Below are 25,797 nucleotides of genomic sequence, written 5' to 3'. Positions count from 1 at the left end.
CACACACACACACAAATAATTCCTCCAGTTCCTGGGAATTTGTTTTGGAGGAAAAGCCCAAGACGGAAACGCATTCTACGAAGTTTTGCCTAAAAAGGACAAAACTTCAACAACTAAGGAAAGAAGAAAAAGGGGGTGACATGTTGGAACGCAGCTAGAAAGACTGAAAAAAAGTGCAGACCAAAGAAAAACACCCCACACAAACAAGCAAGCAAACTTCCTGACAGCACGATGGATTAAGCCACTGGCAGAAGGGGATCCCTAAGGAAACGTGGGCTCCCCTTGTTTTGGATGCTAGACAGCACACATGCCAAAAAAGCCAATACTCCTCCATTTCTGCACTCCTGACAGCTAGAGTGAAACTCAACCTGCCAAAAACAGACTTTCTTTGGACACTGGAACGAAAAGAGTCTTAGGTTTAGCTGGAAACCAAACCCTATTTGGGCCAGTAGCATTATTCTAGCAACCCAGACAGGGCAACAAAAGGAGAAGCACCTTCAGCACTTGAGACTTCTGAGATGCCAGTCTCAAAAGGATGTCCCAGGGTTTCGTGTTTACTACAGGGACAGTATGTACCACGCTCAGAGCTGATTCTACAATGTTTTAAATTATAGCAATTCTTGCCAGATTTCATACTGAAAGTCAAAAAAAGCTCAGGCATCCAGAGAAATGTGGTTTCTGAAGGACAGCAGTAGTTATACTATGTATTTACAGCTTTATATCCAAGAAGAGTGTAGCTCTACCATTAAAAAAAAAAACCTTCCCTTACCCAATGACATTCACCAGTGAAAGAAAACACACTAGAACAGAAATGAGTGAGCAGCGCATCCAAGGCAAGGCTGTTTCACACTTCTGGGACTAAGGTATTTTACCTGTTTTTCCATCTCAAGCTGGGAATTTCCTACTTCTTCTTTCAGAGCCTCTATTTCCTGTGTCAAAGCCTTTTCAATGACAAAACAGACAGGATTGGACAATGGAAACACAAAAACACCACAAAAATGGATGCTACAAATTTCATCCCTCTCGAACGCCATGCAGTAACGAATAAATGGCAGTCGGTGGCATCGACACAGAGAGGAAGGCAGGTACTGCAGGGACAGATACCTGGACAGTCTTCTCCTTGCTTGCTACTTTAAGGATTTCAGCTTGTAGGAGTTCTTCCACGGATTTTATTTTTCCATCCTTCTCGTGGATCCTTAAAAAGAGGAGAGGTGCAATATTAGCTGGCTGGACAAAGGCGCTACTTGAGCATAGACACAAGCTTTGGTTCTGTATTGCATCACACCATCACCTCTGGAACCCACACTGGCACTCCATTTCACTGAATTTCACTGAATTTCACTGAATTTCACTGAATTTTTAGAGTTGGAAGGGACCATAGAGATCATCTAGTCCAACTCCCCCTCCCATTTGAGGAGGAACTTCTTTCCATTGAGGGTGGCAGAGCCCTGGAAGAGGCTGCCCAGGGAGGTGGTGGAGTCTCCTCCTCTGGAGACATTCAAACCCACCTGGACACGTTCCTGTGCAACCTGCTCTGGGTGGGACCTGCTTTGGCAGGGGGTTGGACTAGATGATCTCCAGAGGTCCCTTCCAACCCCATAGCATTGATTCTGTAATTCCATTTGGGATTGCAGGTGCCACCTCTCACTACAATCCCAAATCCAGACACAACAAACAAAAGAAACAAATAGAAGGAACAAGACTGGGAATAGGACAGAGCAAGCTTTACACAATCAGCAGTTGGCACGCTAAATAGATAATATCACTGCCCAAAAATGCAAATTAAGATATCAATAGTCCCTGGAATGACACACACACAACTTCAGCTTTCACTGGACATCCAAGCAAACTATTTATCAACTTCAAATACACACACAGAGAGCAAACAAGCTTACTCCTTTCAGAGTGCCTACTGAAGAAAAACAATTATCTGACAATTCAGTGCAATTCCTGGTCTAGTCAAAAGTAGGCTTATGAATTTAATTGGTTAGCAGAGAAGCAACTGGATTTTCAGAAGGTATTGATCTGACGTGATGCATTTCCAAAGTGATAATGCTTCCTGCCACACACACACACACTTCACCCAGTTAAAAGCAAATCATTTCAAGGAAGCAAAACACTTGTAGTCACGGAATAAAGACAGATGGAAATAACAAACAGAAATGAAAACTGTGCAATAACTTACACTTTCTGGAGTTCTTCCACCAGTGATTGGAAGGAAACCTGTTCAAACACAGAGCTACAACTTAGAAAAACAGAAGAGAGCAAAACAAGCTGCAAGTGTTGAGGGGTAAGGAGCAGGGAGCTCCAGCTCCCTAGCACTGGGTAAACCATGTAGCAGCCTAATGATTTTATCTATCTATTAGCCCTTGGTCTCCAGTTCCCAGCAATCCAATAATACCAAATTTGCTACAAGTTCCAGGAAAACAAAAGCAAACTAAAGCCATCTTTACCAGCAGAGGTCGAGGTTCAGGACCAGCATCTGATCAGCCAACCTTTTTATACTGGCACTACTATACACCTTGCCCTAGTTATTCTGCTTCTCCTCTTCTATAAATGATTTTCTAGAAATTAAGTGCTCTCCTGAGCTGTCCATGCAGAGCTGGGTGTCAAGGAAAGGCACTTCCCAATCAGTACTGAGCACACATCAAAAAATGATAATACTATGACAGTGTCACTGAACACAGACACAAAAAGGGGGGGGCTATGTCACAGCTGCATAAGTGTGGATTAACGTTAAAAAGCTCAGCTACACGTAATGAAGCTGATGCAGTATGAGCTGCCTACAGCCCTGCCTGCTACACTTGGCTTCTGTGAAAAAAAAAGCAACCCATAGTTATTTCAGTAAATGGCAAACTCAATCCAACCCAGAACCGCTGCTGAATTGGAAGTTTTACATCTGCCACATTTCTGACACTTACGCAAAGGACGGATTTCACAGAACTATCAGCTTCCAGACCAAGGAAGAAAACAGGATGCTTTGCCAACAGGCTTCAAAAGACATCTTCACCTTTTTCCCTTGGCTTTTGCAACCACAGCAAGATTCTTTTAGATTTAGTTTAGGTGTAATAAAAGTTTTAAGATGAAAAGTACTACCTGCTCCGATTGCTGAATTTGCAGACTTTGAAGTTCTTTTCTCAAGGATGAATTTTCCGTTCGCAGTGCCTTTGAAAGCAGAAGCACAGATAATGAAAGACTCATTTGCTGGGGAAAAAGCGTTCAGCTTGACGGAAAAGTCATTTCTTCTAGAACAAGCGAAAGACTTTGAAAGCCTGAAAGAGACCCCCCCTCCACAGCAGCTGGAGCCAAAGTATTCAATGGACTAATTATTTATTACAGACAATTCGAAGTGGACTTCAATCTATAGGAAGCTGGAGCCCAGGGAAACATCTTGGGCTGTTTAGTAACCTGACAGTTTGCTGGTGTAAAAGCTCTCCCCAGTACAGGGATCCCAGTGATGCACCTGGAATTTAGGGACATTAAGGAAGCGAGCAGTGTCTTGGCCGTGCCCAGGTAGACAGGACACAGCTTTCCAGCAAAGTCCAGTTGAAAACAGGGATTTTTGTACTGGCTTCCCAGATTTCTCATCATTAGCTCCTTTACAAACAGACCAGGAAGGAATCACATTTAGCATCACCTCAGAAGTATCACTAGTTTATAATCCATTTAACCCTTCAGATTAGCAGCTCAGCAAGGAGATGCAAGAACTCCATCCTGCCGTTTTTACAAAACACCCTTTCCTAAGAGCAGATTTGTTGCAGATGAGGCCAAACGCACAGCTCTGGAAATATATACCCTTTATTCCAAAAGGCACCAGGAAAACATCTCAGCAAAATCCACTCTAGACTAAGCAGAGAAAAGCACTTACCGTGTACCATCAACGCTCGTGCTTACCAAGTCTGTCTTACCAAGAAGGTTTTAACCTTGCCCCCACGAGATGCTTTTCCTATTCGAAGGGAATGATCTCAGACTGCACTATGAGCACTCATACACTTTGCTCAAGAGCACTTAATCTCTACTTCCCCATAAAAAGAGAATATGAGGGATTTTACCTTCAGCTCCTCCTCTTTATTGGCCACCTGTATGAGTCCTGCCTCAAGCAGCTCTTCAACTGTCTTGATTTTATCATCCCTCTCTCTCATGCTGAGAAATCAAAAATGAGTATTAGGAAAAAGAGTTAACTTCTGAAAGCAGTTTAACTATCAACAATAACCCTGCTGCCAGAAAAACTGGATCTTTATTTTAGCCTCTGATTTGAAAGAAAAAAGTTTCTTACCTTCTCTCCATCTGCTCTAACAAGTCTTTATTCGCCTATGAAAAAAAAAAACCACAATAGGGTGATCATTGATTGGATCAATAATGGTTTGGCATTTTAAAAAAATAATTAACTGGAGAGCATCAACTTAAAGAGAACTTTAATTATCACACTAATCCAGAAGGGAAAATAAAATAGGGGCAGAACGTCCTCATAGTGTGTGTGTGTGTGTAATACTGATGCTGGAAAGATGTCAGTCTTTCAGGGGAAGTGCAGATCCAGCCCAAACAACTTGATTTTCCACTGATGGACTACAGGAGTTCTGGTGACAATATGCTGTGGGACACAGGGTCCCAGTGAACCCAGGGAGCATCAAGCCTAACGAGCACTATGTGGCATCTAATCCCTAGCAGCCAGCTCAGTCCCTGAAAAAAATCCTCTTTCGAGCACTTACGGAAACCACAAGCTCCACCTGAGGTTCACTCAGCAGAACATTGCTGATTTCTCAACAACATCACATTGTGAGAGACCACCTGAAAAATATAAGCCAGCTACCAAGAAAAAAAAAAAATCAGCCCCACTATTTCAGACAGGGCAGCAAATCAGCCAGACCCAGGGGAATGAGGCTGCAAATCTGGTTCTCTACCAGAAGAAAGGGAGCTGCTCCAGACAGGGAGCTGCTGGCTAACAGACACCGGTGCAGAAAAGGAAGTAAGTTTCCTGTCCTGCAAGTCTTTTTCCAGTGTTTCAGGAAGTTTTCCTCATTCCACAAGGGTACAAAGTCAGGGGTGTTCACAAGAGCTCTCCCAGACAGCACTTGCAAAGGAGATGAGGCCGTGCAACACAAGAGCTTTGAACCTGCAGCATCCTGGGCAAGTACTGGTCAGACTGGCTGCAGCAGGGGTACCACGGGTGAAAACACATAAGAGGAGGGACAAAAAACATCACCACGTCAATAGTTTTCCCATTCCATGGGTCTCTCCTTTGGTTACTAGTGGCTGGAGAATTCACTCCAGGATGGAAGAAAACAGGCAGGGTGAAGATCCTACTCTGGTCTCCCCAGAGCCCAGTAAGGGCCCTCTCTCCCCTGGAAAGGCTGGGACATTTTATTGCCCAAAATTGCCAATAAAACCCCAGGAGGGATTGCAGAAATAAGTTTTCACTTGTGATAAGCTAACATTCTTCAGGGGAGAGACAAAAAAGTAATCAACACTTTGTTTGGACACTCTTGACTAGGTCTAGAAGACAGCCTTGAACCCTCCAGGGAAGGGTAAATTCCTAAAAAGCAAGAGGCTTTGACACCAAGCCTAGGGCCAGCTTAAAAAAAATAAAATACTGAAGTTAAAAAGAACAGAAGATATTTGGTGCAGCCTCTGTGAACACTGGCCATACCTGCTCTGACAGGAGAGTCTGCAGCTTCTGAACTTCAGCTTGAAGAGTTGCGTTTTGATCCTTGAGAACCTGGAAGGAAATTTAAACATTATTATCAGGTCAGAAATGCAAACCCTAACTGAGGCATTTTCATTTTGGCAGCGAGTAATTAAATAGCACAGAAGTCATTACAGAGAGTTCTTTGGAAGCTACAAGACTACAAAGAATGCTTTCCCCTTCTTCCTTGCTTTTCTGTATTAATACTTTTGTCCTTATGTTCCCATGAGAAATTCAGCTGTTACCATCTTTATTCCCTGGCAGAGGACCAGACAGTACCAAGTGTGAGAGGCAAGAGAAACTGCATTTTTCCTCCTAAAACAGCATCAGCATCACGTCAAGATAGGTGCCTCTTGCAGAGCACTCATCTGGTGAAACAAATGGTCTAGGATCACCCCTCCAGCTCTCTTCAGAACTGCTGCCTTAACGCTGAGGATGCACAGTGAGGAACCAGGAGAGACATTTCCACAGTTCCCACCACACTTTGGTCCAACTGCAGGCTGCAAAGAGGTGGATGGGGAAGACAAAAAGCCGTACCGCAGACCTTGCCTCCTCTCCTGCAGTCCCACAGAAACCCTTAAGAGACTGCCTGCCTGTCTGGATTCCTCATATATATTTTAAAATCCTCCTCTATTAGTGCTTTTTGTTTTACAAAGTCTTTTTTAAAGACTTGCTAGGTGCTTTACAAAGGTAAAGAGCAGGATGTGTTATCGATGCTTCCGAGCCAGAGCCATACAGGGACAACACAAGCAGGAAGGGACAGTAATGGCAAGAATTAAAAGAATTACTCTGTTTTGAACCTGCCTGTTCTCTCTTTCTTGTGCATAGGAAAAAAAAGGAGCACTTCCTCAGGTGGAAGCGTTTAGGATAGAGCTGGTCTGGTTTACATTTGGAATCAAAGACAGGAGGAAAAAGAGACTAGAAGGGCACACAATATTCATGCTGAGGACATGCTACGGATTTCCACAGCATCATGATGATGACAATCTGTGTTCAGTTCCCTGTTCACCTCCCAAGAACTGCCTCCAGATGATTTTTGCCACTGAATTGATTTCAGCACATCACCATCCACAACACCTCCAAGGCCTTTTTTTCCCCGGGTAACAGTTGCTACAGAAACCATCACTCTACAGGAAGCTCAGATTATTCCTCCTCGTATTCATTTTCACCACTTCATCTGCCTCTTTAAAGCGCTTCACCACCCAGAAAGCTCTGAGAGTGTCACCAACTTGAGAGGTGCTGACTTACTCAAGCCTGCCACCTCTTCTCACACCATTTATGCACCCGTTACCCAGCACATGCTCTGCTGAATCTTTATTACAGAAATCCACTGAAGCTGTACTCTGTTTCCTGTTCTATTAATTGAGCAAACTTCTTCCCTCTTGTTCTCTGACAGCTCAGAGAAACTGCAGAGCCTTGCAAGGGACTCTCATCAAAGTCTCTTTGAAAGTGCCACTTTAATATCTCATCCAAGTTTACTACCTGCTTGCTAATGCCTTCAAAGAGCTCCAGGAGACTCAGGAGACACGGCTTCCCCTACAAAAGCACACTGCCTCCCCCACTAACCCACCTGCTCTGCTTCTCGCTCACAAACCTCCCAACTTGACATGATGAGGTTCAGAGCAAGTGACCTTCCACCACAAGCATCAGAGGAGCAGCAGTACCCAACAAGGGCTTCAAAGGAGTTGAAAAGATGCAGCCATCACCTTTCCAGGGAAGCAGGTCTATTTCTAACAGCTAAAGTTCAGGGAAAAAAAAAAAAAAAAAGCCCAAGGCAGCAGAGGGCAAGGAGGAGATAAGCTCCTCTCTGTGTATAGCACCTAGAAACAAGTAGCAGCTTCACTCTGCAGGTCCCAGATGTCAGAACTAAAAGCTCCAGCAATTTAGCTGCAGCCTTATGAGAAATAACGTGGAAGATGGCAGGAGAAAATAAGCATTTTTACACCTATCTTGACAGAAAAAAAAAAAACCCACCTCAAATAACCCCAAGAAAACCCAGACTAGACGGCAGGATAACCCAAGCAACAAAGACTCACAGCAACGCTTTGGAAGTCATACTAGAAGGCAGAATGCAGGAAAAACACAATAGCTTTTACTGAACCATCTCCTCTTCCAGATTTGAAAGACCTCCCTCTTCACCACTGCAGACACCGCACATAAATTGTGTTACCCTATCTCTTTCTCTGTTGCAGTCTGTTGTTACTACCGAGACATCCCACACCCCTCTCACCTTGTGAACAGAATACTGTAATTTTCCTTAACACCCAAAAGTGAGTGCTATTTTACAAATCAACATTCCACTGTATGAACTGCTCCGCAACCTCCAAAGTCTGGAAAACTTCCTGTAAATAGGCACAGAGACAGCTATTCTGTGTCTTACCTTGAATTCTTCCTTTGTGTTTGAAATCTGAGCGAGTTCTTCTCGAAGCTGATCTTCAAGAGCCCTTATTTTGTCATCTTTGATGTGAACACTGAAATACAGAAGAAGAGTTAAATGTGTTTCCCCATCCCAGGTCTTAGAAAAAGCACCGATTCAAAAGAACATAAAAGACTGACAAACGTTGTTTATCACATCCCAAAGCTATTTACCTTTTCTGCATCCTTTCCAGCTCATGTGCAGCAGCAGCCTAGATATAAAGAGGATTAACACAGACTTAGGATACATCACATGATTCAATCAACCTTTCATTCCACAATATTAAAAAGCTACAACAAGTCACTTGGCCTCTCAGCACGTGACTCACCAGCAAGGGGTAAGCTTGCCTTTAAAACACCAATATATACCAGGCAAGCATGCAATTAGGCAAAGGGAAGAAGCTCTCTAAAAGATTTATTTGCCAACCAGACTTATCTCTAGTTAAACATTTTATTTCCACTCTAATGAACAGACCACATTGCAGGAGCAGAAGGGCAGTGCTTTGTTTGGTTCTCAGGAGATGATAATGGTGAGCAGGGGTTTTTGTGTGCTTTCAGGTTTTTTTTAGAGGGGTTCTCATGACCCTTGTATGTAAATGCCATGACTACACCTAGTCAGGTATAATTGTGTTCACTCCTGTGAAGTGTCCTGCACTCAGCATCCTTCAAATCTACACCTAGCACACAAATTGCTTCAGTGACTTGGATATCCAAGTAAGGAACAGATTTCCCTGGTGGAGAAGGGAGGGTAAGAAGCCTACTACCAGCTTTAAGAACTCCAGGGAATCACGTATTAGCCCGGTTCTATAATCTCACACCTTTAACATGCTTAAGCACAGCTCACTTCAACCAATGGATCTGCATTTGCATTTATGACAAAATAGGTAGAGGGAAGAGAGTAAAATTAAATATTTAATGGACAATCATTTTACCTGTTCATTTGTCAGGGCCTGTAATTTCTGTACTTCTGATTTCAGGGATAGGTTCAGATTCTGTAACACCTGAAGGCAGGAGAAAAAGAAACACAATTGCAATCTGAGTAGAGGTAAGGTAAGTTTCAGGTAAGTTCACTCTTCAGTGCAAAGTATTTCAGGTTAGTTTTTGAAGGAGCCTAGAGGTTAGAACAAGGAAAAACCTCAAGCTTTTTTATCCACAGCTTTCCAGCATCAAGCATTGGCCTTGCCTGGAAGAGCAAAATCAGCAGTCTCTTAGCCAAAGGAGCTGGTTCTAGATCCAGCAGCCTTGAGGGCTTCATTTTGTACATGCAGCCAATAAGCCTCCCTCTGTCTCTCAGCTAGCATTTACACAGGCTTTTATTATACCTTGAGCTCTTCCTCCTTGCTGGTTAAGTTGGCACGTTCATTGCCTAATGAGTCCTCCATATGCTTTATCTGTTTGTCCTTTTCTGCGATCCTGCACAAATGAGAAATGATGAGGTATCAGTACTAAAAGGTCTGGGATGCAAGTGGTACAAAAGCATCAGGCTGAACATCAGATACACGCTGGCCCTTCACTCCAGCTCCTGCTCTAAATCCTGCTGACAACATACTTTGGGTCCAAAAAAGCCTTTCCATTCGTTTTTAAACGCTGTTTCCTTGCCAAAAAATTTATGGGACATTCTCTAGCTCTGAAACACAACCACTACCCCCATCTCCCAAAGGGAGAAATCTCCTGGCACAGCCCCACAACCCAAATGCTAACAGTTCTCGTGGTCACGCACATTCCTGCACGCTGCACGGGACCCTGCCCGCAGGCAGCGGTGGACAAGAAGGACACACTGCCTTCTGTGTAGCCACGTACAAGGAACTCCAAACCTGAGGCCAGACACAGGAGGGAAATCCTCAGGAAGCAGTTTCCCAGCCATTAAGTCAGTCTCGTGAGAAGTTAAAAGCAGGGAGAGCGACATTTCTTTCACCAGTCCCTCCCATACCCACCACACGTGCGTGGAGGAAAGGTGATACGTGTGAAAAGCCAGTAACACCTCCCCAAATACCAGAGGAAATGAATGCTCACACTTTGTGTAGTTCTTCTGCCAGGACTGAAGCTGAGGTCTGCAGAAGGAAAAGAAAAAAAAAAATAATAAATAAATAGCTGAAAGTAAAACCATTCAAAGAATCATCATCTACAGTGAGCCAGGAACAGCATTTGTAAGATTTGTCTAGTTATTTTAAACTGGCACAGGACAATTCCAACTATTTCCTGGATAAGGAACACTGAAGGAATACCAGCACATATTAATGTCCCTTCCGCTCTGTCCTAAGGCAACACGAAGGGAAAAAATGAACCCTCTTATTTGCCATTTACCGGATTCAAACAAGCCATGGGGATCACCAGCACTTGTCTCCCAAGGATTAAGTGCTTTACGGGACATTCTGCTGAAAAATTTCAAAAAGAAAACCTTGCACGGTGCATCAGGACTTGTGTTAGGAACAGAGACAGCAGCATAAAACCAGCAAGTGGCATTTTTCCCCCACCCTGGAAAAAGCCTGTTCCTGTGTGGTCACACACAGTGGGGCAGGAGACACCCATCACACCTCTACCAAGGCATCGAGGGACCTCTGTGGACTCTTGCACCTCCAGTTTGGTAGCACCTGTGGCAGAACTTCCATGTTCATTTGTGCTTCAGATACATGGTTCTCCTTATCCCCCTCTCTCCCAGAATCCTGCAACTCGCAGTTTGTGCCCAAGGGACCCTACAGCAATTCCTACACCGCCTTAGCCAGATCCTACCACAGAGAACAGAACCAGAGAAGGTAAAAAACCCATAATAATCAAAGGGAACAAATAGTTGCAGTCCCAGAGGGTCTCCTTAATGACCACAACAGTTTCCTCAGCCCTGATGCCCAGGACAGTATCCAGTCCAACCTCACCCCCACAAAGTGCACCACCGTGGAAAACTGGCCCTACATTTTCATGGCCAGAGAAAGCCCACACCTCCTCCCAACAGCCCCTTTGTGTAACCCAGAGACAAAAAAGTAAAATTTCCCTAGGGATTTACATTCAAAGCCCTTTCAAAGGACTGGGATGAAAGGAGCAGGTCAGGAAGATGCTGTAAATTCAGACTGTCCTTTTCTTCACTGCTCTCCCCACCCAAAGGGTGAAAGCATCAAGCTCTTCAAGCAAGGCCCGATGACACACTTTCAGCCTGATGCTGAATTTAAACTACATCTAGCATGCTCATGACTAAAAACACAGCACCCAACTGCACAGGAACAGCCTCCACATGTGCCCACTTGAGCAATTTGGTGTTTTGGCTTTTTTTGGGGTTGGTTTTTGTTTTCCTTTCTGCACAGAAATCACCACTGGAATGAAAAAAACAGCTTTATATAGGAGCACCGTAAGACACCGTTTCTCAACCCAGTGCACAAGGGAAAAGCATGATCAGGAGGTTCACAAGAGGACTGCAAAAAGACCAAAGAACCACAAGACAGAACTGCACACATGCAAAGTTACAGAAAACAAGCATTCAAAGACGTATTCTATCCTTTGGTTATAAACAAAAGCTGCTACAGGAGGAAATAATTGGATATTTTCCCCCAAAAGGACAGCAGAAGCTTAAGTTTTAAACCAGTTTGAGAAACATTAGAAAAGAGGATGCTACTAAGCCTTGGCTTTCAGCATCTCATATCCAGCTACAAAAAACATAATCTGATTTTTAATCAAAGTTCACAATTCAAGACTACAAAAGAAAGTCTGAGAACATGCTGTACCTGGGCTGCCATTTGCGAATGAAAATTCTGAAGCTGAGCATTCAAAGCATCATTCTGCTCTATCAGCTCCTTGTAAGAGAGCACAGAAAGAAAAGCAGGCTGAGATCTGCAGCTGGTCAACTTTTCCTAGGATTAGCTCTTAGCCATGATTACGTTAGTAAGAACAGTTCAGCATTTACATGTCAGACACTTATCAAAGATGCTGGTTTTCTCCCCATTAAGATCAACCAGTTTGAGTGGAAGCATAAGAACCTGTTCTTCATCAAGAGAAAAACATTCCCTGCCCCACCACACACCATTTAGTCTCTCTGAAGCCCTCAAGAGCTCTGTCTACACTGCCTGTCACCACTTGACACCAAGAGAAGAGAAATCACTCCAGAAGAGCTCAAAACATCAAAAGGTACACGGCTGCTCTTCCAGGGTGTTCCCCAGACCACAGCATCACTTCACAGCTTGGGAAACTGCCTGGGTCAGCACCTTTTTCCTGAATTTCCTGGAGCATTTCTCAGGTCTTGAGATGGCCCCAGAGTTCCTCCCAGCACCGCATGCATGCCACAGCATCACTTCACAGCTTGGGAAACTGTCTGGGTCAGCACATTTTCCTGACTTTCCTGGAGCGTTTCTCAGGTCTCGAGATGGCCCCAGAATTCCTCCCAGCACCACATGCACAGTCCCACCTCTAAAGTGACAATATAGAGTGGCACCCAGTTTTCTCATTCTTTATTCAGTGGGGAAGCTTTATTAAAACAGCATTTCAAGGCTATTACTGCGTTTCTGTAGGGATAAAGTAGGGGGGAAAAAACCCAAACCCATAAGATACTTGAGCAACACTACCTGCACCTGCATTTGCATGGAGTCCTCCGCAGTAGCTCGTTTTTGCTCAGCCTCCATCAACTGCAGCATCCTCTGCTCCAGCTGCTGTTTTGACACCATTGTATCAGTAAGTTTACTGTGCAAGCTCTGGATTTCATTTTCTTTGGCCACAAGCTTATTCTGCATATCTGTAGCAGAAACGTCAGGGTTTTAATTCAGAAGTAAATATTTAACTTTGGGGGAAATCACTTTCATTGTATTTAGTCTCTCTGAAGCCCTCAAGAGCTCTGTCTACACTGCCTGTCACCACTTGACACCAAGAGAAGAGAAATCACTCCAGAAGAGCTCAAAACATCAAAAGGTACACGGCTGCTCTTCCAGGGTGTTCCCCAGACCACAGCATCACTTCACAGCTTGGGAAACTGCCTGGGTCAGCACCTTTTTCCTGAATTTCCTGGAGCATTTCTCAGGTCTTGAGATGGCCCCAGAGTTCCTCCCAGCACCGCATGCATGGTCCCACCTCTAAAGTGACAATATAGAGTGGCACCCAGTTTTCTCATTCTTTATTCAGTGGGGAAGCTTTATTAAAACAGCATTTCAAGGCTATTACTGCGTTTCTGTAGGGATAAAGTAGGGGGGAAAAAACCCAAACCCATAAGATACTTGAGCAACACTACCTGCACCTGCATTTGCATGGAGTCCTCCGCAGTAGCTCGTTTTTGCTCAGCCTCCATCAACTGCAGCATCCTCTGCTCCAGCTGCTGTTTTGACACCATTGTATCAGTAAGTTTACTGTGCAAGCTCTGGATTTCATTTTCTTTGGCCACAAGCTTATTCTGCATATCTGTAGCAGAAACGTCAGGGTTTTAATTCAGAAGTAAATATTTAACTTTGGGGGAAATCACTTTCATTGTAAACAGGGAGGCTGATTAGAAGCCTCATTCCATCAAGCCAAGGTTCAGCTCTCTCATCAACATACTATTTCCCCAGGGTGCTGAAGTGATACCAACTTCACCTGAGCTTTATTTAAGTCATTTACTCCATAAACCCTCCTTTTTTTTTTCGTTTTACAAATGGCAACAGCCAAATGACTGCAGTGAGTGCTATTTGGGAATTCTGTGATACGTGCCTTGTTGTGCTGCTTCGTGTTCCGCTGTTCTTTTCCTGCAATAAGCCTGCATCTCATCCCATTCTCTCTGTGCATCGTTCAGCTGGACCTTCACATGAAAGAGAGAGTTGATGAAAAGAAGTCTAACCTTTAATTTATTTTTTGAAACATTCAGAGCGCATCTCTTCGGTGCTATTCCCAAAACATATGGCAACGAAGTAAAATTGTTTCTTGCTTCCATTAGGGCACATCAGAGAGACAGAGTGCCCTGTAATCCTCCTCCCAGAGTAGTTTAGCCTATTAATTTGAAAGGCAATTGTGACCAGGATTTCATTACAGGCTCTTAACAGGATGGTTTCTGTAATATTAAAGTGTAGCATCTTTGCCCTGCAAGTTCAGAATTAACACTAGAAGCCAGACAAGCCACTCATCACATTTTAATTACTAGGTGCAGATTTATAAGTCTCAACTCTACATACCAACTCTCCACCTGCAAGGGCTAGAAGTGGAGAGAACCCCTGGTAACTAGGACTTAATTGCAAATACAAGAAAAAGTAATGAGCTCTGGATTGGCATTCTCATTCAAAAACACTAGCTTTCTCTTTTGAAAAAAAAAATAAATACAGAAGTCCTTTTCTTCCAAAGAAAAGGAGAAAGATGCATCCAGAAGCCCGTCCATTTACATTTTAACTCTTAAAAAAAAGTATATTTAAAAATTTAAACATACATTTAAGCATGCAACTTCAAACAAATAAACAAACCCACACGAGGACAATGCCATCTGGATGAACTACTCCAAAATATCAAATCTTGTTGGAATTGTACACTCATAGAAAGCACCCTCAGAATCATTACAACCCTGTTCCGGACCAACAATTGGACAGGGACATAACAAAAGGTCAACATCACCAGTTCAGTTTTTTAAATATATTTACCTGGAAGGGTAAGTTTCACTTCACAGAGAGGTGTGTCATCACTCAAAACCCAGAGTACTGAATGAAAACATTAAATAAGCCCATAGCCTATCTGAAAATAGATACTTGCATGTAAAAAGATGACAGAGAGATTTAGTGGCCAGGGAAACAGCTAAAGCTATTCTCACACCCCTCACATCCCACCCGAGTCAGAACTTGGCTCAGATAAAGCCTCCGCCACCACTCGACAGGCAGAAAAAGCCCAAGTCACCTTTAGCTGAGCAATCCCTTGCTCCAGGTTCTTCCTCTGGAGCATCTCTTGCTGCAATATACTGCTCTTCTCTTCCAGCTCGTTCACCAGCCTGGCATAATCCTGGCGCAGTTTGTTCAGCTCAGCCGACTGCCTAAAAATAAAACATTTTCACAGTTTCTTTTCACAAGAAGCATAGGCCATAACAACAGCTACTCAAGTATCAACACAAAGCCCTGCATTTGCAGCCAAAGGGCTGTACTGGGTGGGTGGGTTTTCCCCACTTTGCTTCATCCTAGGAAAGGATGAGGGTCAGGGACTCCTGGCCATCAGCACAGCAGAGACAACCCACTGAGTCAGAAACAAAAGGTCAGCAATAAGCCACAAGCATCAGTTCCTTTAAAACGTTTGCAAGCTGACGGGCAGAATTTGGACAGAGTTATATAAACTAGAGAGGCTCAGCCTAAGGAGAGGTCTCGCATGGAAATTCACATTCCTTTCCTCTTCCCATAAAGGATTATCTAGCTCCAACTTACTCAAGACTATTCCTCCTGGACTCTTAACTGCACACATCTCTTCCGACCATACGTTGCTTCCTTGACTTACCTATTAACTTATGAAGGTAATTGAAGCACTTTCTCACTTAGGGAGAGAAGAGGCATTTGTGTAGCTCAAGGGAAGAATTCTAAAAGGCTTCCCTTTGTGTCTAAGCAAATAAAAAGCACTTTGAGTTTGCCTGAATTAAGGCTTTTTCAAGATAACCAAGAGATAACGATGACTTATTCCTACAAGAAGGGCACCTCTAAAATATCAAATATCCTATTGCTCCTTACAGAGACCTGCCCCAGCAATACACGTGCTCGGCAGCGCAGGAGCTGGTAACAGAAAGGGCCACAGAGAAGCAGCACCTCTGCAAGAACAGCAGAGCCAGAAAAGCAAGATATGGAGCCTTTTCCAAGTCCTGGCAGCGGTTTCGTCATTCTAGTCCCCAACAGTAACAAATCCAATATCTAAAAGCACACAAAGGTTTTGGTTTCTCCAGGAAGAAGCTCGTGGGCAGTGATTCACCCACAGCTCACCGGGGCGCTCAGCTTTCAGCGCAGTCAATACAACCCTCTCTGGCATAACTCACAAAAGACAAAACCTCGAGATGCCTTTTTGTTTCTCCAAACATTTGCAACACCAGCAGATAAATCCAAGCGCCGCCCCAGTGGTACCGTTAACTGCACAGTGTTGATATTTATTTTTTTTTTATTGCAAGACAAAACTGATTTATAGGTTTAGAGCTGCTGTTCTCCCAAGAGGCCAGCATCAGCACTTCTCTGAAAGCCCCCAGGGGAAAGGAGACATTCCCTGCCAAAAAATACCCAACTGTGGCTGAGCACTTCTCCACTCTTCTGTTAGAGCTTCAGCACCCACACTCTAAAAGCCCAGGCTTCAACTGGATAGAAGACAGTAATTTGTTTTGAAAGCCTTGGCTCGATGCAAATACAAATAGCTGCCTCCCCAGCCCAAAATAACTGCGTTCCTAGTGTAACCACAAATTCAGAGACAGCCAAGGAGATGGAAACAAAAGGAGCAAAAGCCAAAACAACTCCTCGGGGAAGGCTTAAAAAACACACAGAGAGCTCCAAGGAGCTGCTAACGTACTTGCTCTCCATTTGATTGGTAGAAGTACTGACAGCATCTCTCAGGATACCGTTTTCCTGCTTCAGGTGGCTTATTTCTGCCTCCATCTGCTCACGGAGCTGCTGGAACTGATGGGGGAAAAAAAGATCAATTCTAAAACAGATTAAGCTAAGGAGAAGTAAAAAATCCAATAACTTATAACAGTAGGTAAAACACCATCGTAGCTTAAATAAATAAAACTAAGTGGATTTTTCGGAAGGGGGCAGCTTTACCTCCTTCCCCACACCCCCACTCTTTAATTAAATTGTGCAATTCAGACCTCCTTGCTCAAATAAAAGCACCAGTTTCTTTTTATACCAGAGTACCAGCTGTGCATCAAGGCAATTTTTTATTTTTAAATAGTATGCAAATAGTACTGAGGATACCAAATGCTCAGCTGTATAACTTTAGATACTTGTCAACAACTGGATATCAATAAATTACTTTGTCCAAAGGGAAGTAATATAAATGCACCGTGAATTAATATTACAAGTTTACAAAGCCATTAAACAAAGCAGAAAAAGTATAAAATAACTAACAATACACAGATTATAGCATATAAACTGCAAAAGGCTAGTCCTCTTCTAACATCCTGAAGGCAAGATTATGAAATAAATCCTTTATTTAGGCAATAATATGCTTTGGTGGCATTGTGATGGTTCCAAACTGAGGCAGAAAGAAGCCCTGATAACCCAAGGTTACTTCAGAAGAGTGCAAACAAAAATAAAAGATAGGATTTAAAGGGGGGGGGGAAATGGACTATGCTTATGCAGGCTACATCACAGCTGGTCTTACAACCCAACAGCCTGCTTTGAGAATTCTCCAGCACAAACACCTGTAATATCTTCTTCCTCTACTGGGGCCAGTTTGTAGATATGGCTGACACCATTTCCAAGACCCAGTTTCATCAACTGGCTGACTCACACAAGTGTTTTATATAAAAAAAAAATCCTCATTGGTACCAACTACAACAGAAGACAGCCATCCCTTGCAGGGCAGCCACCTCCAGCTCAGCACCAAAGCATGTAACAAACTGCTCGTTGCATATTTGTTGGGGGTTCTCTTCATTCCCCTTCTCCTCCACTTTTTTCTTTTTAATGCCAGGGCCACAAGCCCCACGTAACTGGAAGCTCTGATAATTAAATTTCAGCTTCTCTGCAACGCTACAGCACATCAGCAGGGGGAGCAGACCCAGAGCACTGATTCCTCTTCGCATCCTTCCTCCAGCTTCACCACTTCACCAGCTTTAAGGTCTGGTTGTCCCCAGACCTCCTTCACCCTCCCCAGCCAGCAGTAAGACCCTCTCATTATGCAGTTGTCTACATAGACTCAAAGGAAATGGTCTCTGCTCTCGAGAATGCAGTTCTGCCCCAAAACTGCAGAGATGCTACTCTCCAAAATGCCAAGGGAGAAGAATAGAATTAAAGCAGGGAAGTTGCTGGGCTTGATGCTGTGACATTTATATAGCAAAAAAAAAATACTAGACTGTCAAATCTAAGCACCAGTCAAGTTGGTATAAGAGGGTCCATTTTTCTTAGAAAACTTTAAGTCAAACTTCTGAATCTGATGCAACGAATTCTCCTGAAGTCACTTCATTTTTCTTAGAAAACTTTAAGTCAAACTTTTGAATCTGATGCAACGAACTCTCCTGTCCACTTCAATGGAACATCAGGAGACAGTAACAAAAGCTTAAAGAAAAAATAAATGCAAGTGTCTGCCCTTCAAGTATTTTCAGCAATACAAGTTCCCAGGCAATAATATTTCTTGTATACTACGCTATGTTGCCACTCTGTACTATAAATTTAAAAAAAATGCTATTTATCAGCTGGTAAGTGGCCAAAAGCATTAACGGCTCTCTGAAATTAAACATTTTGATTAGATTTTACACTTGAATTGAGCAACATCTCAGGAAAACACCATGAAGCAAAAGCAGCTGGACCAGAGACCCATTTGTTTAAAAGCATTTACCTTTATCTTCATCTGCTGAGACTCTTGGTAGCTAACTTGTATTTTGCTCTGAAAAGCAGCGTGCTCCTTCTCCAGCACGTTGATGCGCTCTCGCATTTTGGCTGTGAGCAAACCGTTCCTCTCCTTCTCTGCAACCAGCTCCTGGGGTGGCAAGTGAAAGGAAAAAGGGAAAGTCGTCACCTACTGCTCCTTTCTAGAGTCTAACAGTCAGTGTTTCAGGATAACTAAAAACACAGCAAGTGTGCGTCAAACCAAATTCAGCATCAAATTTTCACTCAGAATAATTATAGCATTAGACCTGACCAAACTTCCAGCTCCTTTTTGAGGATTTAGGATGAACATGATTTTACATTTGTTAAAAACAAAGGTTGCCAATCTCAACCCTGATTTTCTGTTGTCTCAGAAGAGCTGGAGTCTTATTTCTATTGAGTCTGGTCAAATCACACAGTGCTAACAATTAAAACCATGAATATCACACAGGGCAGAGCTTAGATTTTCATCCCAAATTTAGCAAAACAGAAGAACGCAGGTAAAGAACTGTGACAAAAGAACAGGGAGTATTTTAGAGCAAGTAATTGTTTTGTAGCAGGTTGCAAAGCCAACAGTTTTGCCAGAGGAAATGGGCTATTAGTACCCAGCAACAGCCAGAGAAGCCCTGAATCCCACCAGCATGATGCGGCATTACAGCTTTCAAATGAAAATACACATTGCTATTTAAATTAATCATTTATTGGCCCATAATTCAATCCAGACACCTGAGAAATCCATAGAGCTGCTCCTCTGCAATACAAATGCGCTTGCTGCAGCAAGCAAAAACATGAAGTGGAGCTTTCAGCAAGCTCCTGGGGCAGAACGAGGTATTTGTACCATCTCCCTTCCATCCCCAGCTACACAGCACAGCACGCAGCTCCCTGCCGTGCCAGGGAGCCTCCACACATAATTTAAATGCTCAAAATTATTAGCCTGAATAATACCTCCATCTCTTCAGAGTGACTACAGCATCTTCCGCATTTTAATTGAAATAAAAACTATTCTTTCTCTTAGATCCAACTTAGCCACTTTCAGGAGGCTGTTCCCCCTGAATAAGGGACATGAGTTCCCAAACCCACGTTCATGGAGGCGTTTAGGAACCTGAGTGACACCAAAAGTTTTAGGTCACTTCTGCCCATACAGCATAAACAGCTTGACACAAAGACTTCTCCGAGGCGTTTAGGAACCTGAGTGACACCAAAAGCTTTAGGTCACTTCTGCCAATAAACAGCTTGACACAAAGACTTCTCCATGTTATACTACAAAAATAAGGACGCTGGGACATATTGTAGCTTCCTTCTGCTCCTCTACCAATTCCACCATCCATCTCCAGCCCTCTCTGACCAGAGCCCCCATGGGGGCAGCGCTGGAGATCCCGGGGAGATTATCTTTCACCTCCCTTGGGTTTTGCCAAATACCTTTGAGGTCAGGCACCTCCTGCTCTCATTTATCCTCCCCCAAGTTATCATCTTTATCAACACCCCTGCAGGAACCCCTGCACCCTGAAGTCCCTCCACAGCTTCTAGCAGTGTTTTCAGGGAAACATATTAATTAGAAGGTATAGAACTTTTTGTGAGTCAAGCTGAGCTTTGTCCCCTGACACTCTGGCACTGCAGCAACTTTGCTTTTACCCATTTTCTCCCAGCTTTTGGGAATGCCCATTTATTTCTCCTTCTCCCCTCCTGCTCTCATTTATCCTCCCCCAAGTTATCATCTTTATCAACACCCCTGCAGGAACCCCTGCACCCTGAAGTCCCTCCACAGCTTCTAGCAGTGTTTTCAGGGAAACATATTAATTAGAAGGTATAGAACTTTTTGTGAGTCAAGCTGAGCTTTGTCCCCTGACACTCTGGCACTGCAGCAACTTTGCTTTTACCCATTTTCTCCCAGCTTTTGGGAATGCTCATTTATTTCTCCTTCTCCCTTTCCTCCCCCAACTGAAATGGCAAAATTTCCCCCCTGATGACCCCTACTTCTCTGCAGAACCCACATTGCCTTCACAAGCACAGCTTTGCAGGTGGTTTTTCCCCAACCACATCAACTTCCCCCACACCCAGGCTCCTCCTCTGCTTCTTCACCAGTGGATATCCTGCACCACCACTTTCATCCTGCAATCCCAAGCCAGAGTTTCTCTCTAGCCCTCCAAACACATCACAAAGTCCTTTCTCCCTATACATTGACTATCCCAAGCCCCTCTATCAAATATCCACCCACCTGTGTCCTGCCAGGAGCTCACAACAAAACCCATTCCCTTCTTTCCTTCTCGTTTGCCCACAGCTCCCAACTCCTGTGTCCTCTGGCCACGCTGCTCCCATCTTTAGCCACCCAGCTTTCTGCGCCCAACTTTTATCCCACCTTCCTGTGCCTAACGCCTGTGTGCTTCCCAATTAGCCAAAATACAAGAATCCTGCCCCCAAAAGCCTCCGATTCACTCCATATCTGCCTAGTTATTTGTTCTACCGTAACTGCTTTTCTCTGAAATCTTCATAACAAACAAAAAAAGAGAAATTTCATAAACTAGTCTTGACAGCAGCATGAGCAGCCCTGTAAGTCTAAAGCAATCAGAGCAGCAACTCCAGGAGCTAAGAAGGCAGCTCTACCCTTTCTCTGGCTTCCCTTCTTCAAGAAAACTGATGGTGGTTGTGCCCAGCAGCACACAAGCACATGAATGCTAGAATAGGTACCAAATTAAAAAACGCGACGCAGAACAGGTGATTAACATTTGCATGCACAAAACCATGCAATACTCATGGAGGAAGTGTTTTGAAAGTAACCTTTTGAAAAGAAAAACACAGTCTCAGCTTAAAAGTCTCAGCAAATCAACTCTCTGGAAAAACTACTAGAAAATAACTCTGCATAAATACATTAACAGCATCATAAAATGAAACACAATGTCTCGGTAAGCTTTCCCAATATTAAAAAAAACCCTCCCATCTTTCAGTTTATATTAAGCTCAGCGAACTTTGCTGGCTGCTAGTCCTATACACCCCTGCTCCTCTCCCACAGCTCTCTATAGGCAAAAAACCTCTTTATATTTACCTGGGTGAGCTGCTTGCACTGCTCCTTCGCAACGGCTGCCTCCTCCTTCATGGCAGCCAGCATTTTCTCTTTGTCTTGTAGCTGATGTACAGCTGCAGCCGACTCAGCCTTGCTAGCCTGCAGCAAAAGTACATTAAAAAAAGGCTGGTACCCACCAGGAGCACTTGCAGAGCCCACGAGCAGGCAGCAGAGCAAACTTGGGAGGAAGGAAGAGCCCCTCCTGCCCCCGGAACGGCCCGTCTGCGCGGCCTACACGGCACCAGCGGCACCCGGTTCTGCCGCTAATGGATCCTGCAGCCCCCATTTCGTTAGAGAAGGAAATGCATTTCCAAACCAATTAAAAGAATAAATGGGCTCTTAAGGTGCCTCCGCGTTGGAAGAGAGCTGCTGTGGTGGCACTGGGGAAAATGAGGAACAGCCATTAAGAGAAATGAAGGAAAAAAAAAAAAGATGTAGGGATGCTGAATCATTCAATAACTGAGGTTGGAAGGGACTTCCGAGATCACCCGGTCCAACCCACGCCTGAAGCAGGTATAATCCAACCAACGTCACAGAATCACAGAATGGGTTGGGTTGGAAGGGACCTCAAAGATCATCAAGTTCCAACCCCCCTGCCATGGGCAGGGACCCCTCCCACTAGAGCAGGTTGCTCAAGGCCACATCCAGCCTGGCCTTGAACACCTCCAGGGATGGGGCAGCCACAGCTTCTCTGGGCAACCTGTTCCAGTGTCTCACCACCCTCATAGTAAAAAAATTTCTTACTGACATATAATCTGAATCTTTTTTCTTCCAATTTAAAATAGTTTCCCCTTGACCCTATCATTACACCTCCTGGCAAAGAGCCCCTCCCCAGCTCTTCTATAGGCACCCTTCATCTCCTGAAATTCCTCACCACAAAGGGAAAAAGGGAACACTGATGTGGTCTCTCCTTCCATTTCACAGGAGAGCCTCCAGTTGCAGTAATTACCTTTCCGCTGGCACACTGACACACAAAGTTCCAGAGATCCCACAGGGAACAGCACTAGAGGAACAATCCCCATGGCCCAACCACTTGTGTACTGGCCCAAAAATGAAGTAACTGTGGGAAGGGGTAAACCTTCTAAGTGTCTTTGCTCCGAATTCTGACAACTGAAGAAGCCAAGAAGTGTCAGCCCCATAAACACCCTCTGGATGTGTTTGGAAGTTCTCCATTAGTGGTATCGTGTATGTATGCGATGTGTATCCTCCCCAGCTCTTCTATAGGCACCCTTCATCTCCTGAAATTCCTCACCACAAAGGGAAAAAGGGAACACTGATGTGGTCTCTCCTTCCATTTCACAGGAGAGCCTCCAGTTGCAGTAATTACCTTTCCGCTGGCACACTGACACACAAAGTTCCAGAGATCCCACAGGGAACAGCACTAGAGGAACAATCCCCATGGCCCAACCACTTGTGTACTGGCCCAAAAATGAAGTAACTGTGGGAAGGGGTAAACCTTCTAAGTGTCTGTGCTCCGAATTCTGACAACTGAAGAAGCCAAGAAGTGTCAGCCCCATAAACACCCTCTGGATGTGTTTGGAAGTATATAATTAGTGGTATCGTGTATGTATGCGATGTGTATGTACGACACACACTCTCCGTGTCTTGTACGAGCTACAGCTGGGAAACTACATTTCTATCTACAGAAATGTACATTTTTTTGGTTGTATACAAACCCAGGAACCCGTTTGGATCTGAGAAGATCCTTTAGAAGAAAAAAAGACAGCAAAAATACACTGTTGAGTTTTCAATAAAGCACTGAAAGGATGTGAAGGCTCTATCCTTGAAGGTTCTCAAGACCCAACTGGACAAATCCCTGAGCAACTTGCTCCGAATTCAATGTTGACCCTGTTTTGAGGAGGCAGTTGGACTGCATAACCTCCTCAAGTCCCTTCCAACCGAAATTATGGGACGTGCTACTACATTGCATTACTTGAATTGACACATACCCAGTTCTGCCTTTCTGCTCTGGTACCGTGTCTGCAGAAGACCACAGAATCGCAAGACTTCCAGTGTGGCAAACAGGATGTTACAAGCACAGGATGACACTCATAATGAGTCATGGAAGGGAGGAGTAGATATTTGTAAGATATTGGTGGTCATCACTCTCTTCTGTCTTAATACAAATGTTTAAAAATAAAAAGTAAAGAACTGCCGAGCACTGGCCCAGGTTGTCCAGAGGGGCTGTGCAGTCAGTCCCTGAAGGTTTCAAGCCAGGCTGGATAAAGCCCTGAGCAGCTTGGTCTGACCTCAGAGCTGGTCCTGTAAGAGGTTGGACTACAAAACCCCTGAGGGCCTTTCCAAATCCAAGCTGCCCTACAACCCTATGAAAAATATGCAAAGGAGTCAGCAGACTCGAACTGCTGCACCTGGGGAGAAATAACCCCACGCACCAGGACAGGTTGGGGGCTGACCTCCTGGAGAGCAGCTCTGAGGAGAAAGATCTGGGAGTCCTGGTGGACAACAGGTTGCCTATGAGCCAGCAATGGGCCCTTGTGGCCAAGAAGGCCAATGGCATCCTGGGGGGCATCAGGAAGAGTGTGCCCAGCTGGTGGAGGGAGGTCATCCTGTCCCTCTGCTCTGCCCTGGTGGGACCCCATCTGGAGCTCTGGGTCCAGTTCTGGGCTCCCCAGTTCCAGAAGGACAGGGAACTGCTGGAGAGGGGACAGCAGAGGGCTACAAAAATGATTAGGTGGCTGGAGCATCTCTCTGATGAGGAGAGGCTGAAGGACTTGGGTCTTTTTAGTCTGGAGAAGAGAAGGCTGAGGGGGAATCTGATCAATGCTTAGAAATACTGAAAGGGTGGGTGTCAGGAGGATGGGGCCGCTCTTTTTTCAGTGGTGCCCAGGGACAGGGCAAGAGGAAATGGGCACAAACTTGAACATAAGAAGTTCCATCTAAACATGAGGAGGAACTTCTTCACTTTGAGGGTGGCAGAGCCCTGGAAGAGGCTGCCCAGAGAGGTGGTGGAGTCTCCTTCTCTAGAGACATTCAAACCCCACCTGGACACTTTCCTGTGCAACCTGCTCTGGGTGGACCTGCTTTGGCAGGGGGTTGGAACTAGATGATCTCCAGAGGTCCCTTCCAACCCCAAATCATTCTGTCATTTATGGACTTGTAAGATGGAGACAGTTGCAAAACACAGAATTAAGAGATCAAGTGCACAACCACAGCAGGTTTTTCTAAATTTCTACTCTAGTTTATCCCAATTACACATATGTGAAAGATCACTCCCAAAAGCCACCAGACAGCTTGTCCCCACGCCAACACACGGGTGGCAGCTGCCGCCCTGCGTTATATACCCCTTTCTCCATGGTTATGTCTGCTCTTTACGAGCGGTCGGAAGCCCATCCCACCAGCCCCTGGGATGGCAGATGGCACCACGCAGACATCTGACAACTGCTTTCCACATGCAAAGCCAGCACCGACCAGCTGGAAAAAGTCTTCCAAAGACAGAATGCCCAAATCACAGCAGAACATCGATACAGCGGATTTGACAGCATCTCTCACAATTTCTGCTTATTTAACAGCCTTCTCCCCACCCACAGGCATTCACCTTTTGCAAGACATCATGAATGGCTCCAGATTTTTCCTTTAACACCTCCACGACGCAACGGGCCTCATCTTCAGTGAAGATCATGTTCTTCATGGCCATTACAAAGTCTTTAAATTTTACTTCAGCATTCTCTGCAACACAGAAGGGAGGATATATTTACTTTGGACTCCGTACAGAATTATTTATTTTGCCTCGAAACAGCATGTGATAGGGTATCATATGCATTAGATTTAATTTCAGGCTGAAACGCCAAGGAGCAAGAGGTCATCAACGTTCAGCAAAAAACAACATATCTCCAATTTAAATTTGATAACAATCTGCCAGCTGACAGTTTTAGGAAAAAAAAAATCCCACCACTTTGTTTGTACAGTTGGTAACATTTATAGTTAGTGCTAGCAAGGAGACAAAGCATAACACAGATTTTGGGGGTAAAAAATAGGATGAATGTGAAAACTTGAAGAGGCCTTTCTAGTGTATTATGACAGTAATTCAAAATGAGCTCTCAATTTAAAGGACAGCCTGGCTCCACAAGCAATATGCAAGTGACAAGGTAACAAATTTAAGAACTGGCACATTTCTGATTAGAATATATGAAAACCAGAAAAATATTGCATCAGTCTAAGTT

At 44.3% G+C, this 25,797-nt stretch overlaps 1 protein-coding gene across 5 annotated transcripts in view; it reads right to left on the bottom strand.

Annotated features, from left to right (window-relative positions):
- The window catches only part of KTN1 (kinectin 1), a 67,987-nt gene that overhangs the window by 24,784 nt on the left and 17,406 nt on the right, over positions 1 to 25,797 (bottom strand). For 4 of the 5 annotated variants that reach the window (XM_014947050.1, XM_014947052.1, XM_014947054.1 and 1 more), the window contains exons 6-25: positions 25,173 to 25,303; positions 21,599 to 21,715; positions 18,530 to 18,670; positions 16,544 to 16,650; positions 14,915 to 15,047; positions 13,751 to 13,838; positions 13,299 to 13,465; positions 11,809 to 11,877; positions 10,112 to 10,149; positions 9,421 to 9,511; positions 9,031 to 9,099; positions 8,273 to 8,310; positions 8,064 to 8,154; positions 5,648 to 5,716; positions 4,277 to 4,311; positions 4,053 to 4,143; positions 3,097 to 3,165; positions 2,186 to 2,223; positions 1,105 to 1,195; positions 873 to 941 (exon numbers count right to left, since the gene is read on the bottom strand). In XM_014947050.1, coding sequence (XP_014802536.1) covers positions 873 to 941; positions 1,105 to 1,195; positions 2,186 to 2,223; positions 3,097 to 3,165; positions 4,053 to 4,143; positions 4,277 to 4,311; positions 5,648 to 5,716; positions 8,064 to 8,154; positions 8,273 to 8,310; positions 9,031 to 9,099; positions 9,421 to 9,511; positions 10,112 to 10,149; positions 11,809 to 11,877; positions 13,299 to 13,465; positions 13,751 to 13,838; positions 14,915 to 15,047; positions 16,544 to 16,650; positions 18,530 to 18,670; positions 21,599 to 21,715; positions 25,173 to 25,303 — 1,742 coding nt within the window. The remainder of the gene's footprint in view (positions 1 to 872; positions 942 to 1,104; positions 1,196 to 2,185; positions 2,224 to 3,096; positions 3,166 to 4,052; positions 4,144 to 4,276; positions 4,312 to 5,647; positions 5,717 to 8,063; positions 8,155 to 8,272; positions 8,311 to 9,030; positions 9,100 to 9,420; positions 9,512 to 10,111; positions 10,150 to 11,808; positions 11,878 to 13,298; positions 13,466 to 13,750; positions 13,839 to 14,914; positions 15,048 to 16,543; positions 16,651 to 18,529; positions 18,671 to 21,598; positions 21,716 to 25,172; positions 25,304 to 25,797) is intronic. The other variant, XM_014947051.1, reaches the window with a different exon arrangement.

This window comes from Calidris pugnax, unplaced genomic scaffold (assembly GCF_001431845.1).
Source record: "Calidris pugnax isolate Ruff unplaced genomic scaffold, ASM143184v1 scaffold127, whole genome shotgun sequence".
Taxonomy (NCBI): domain Eukaryota; kingdom Metazoa; phylum Chordata; class Aves; order Charadriiformes; family Scolopacidae; genus Calidris; species Calidris pugnax.
This window is presented reverse-complemented; position numbering and strand designations above follow the sequence as displayed.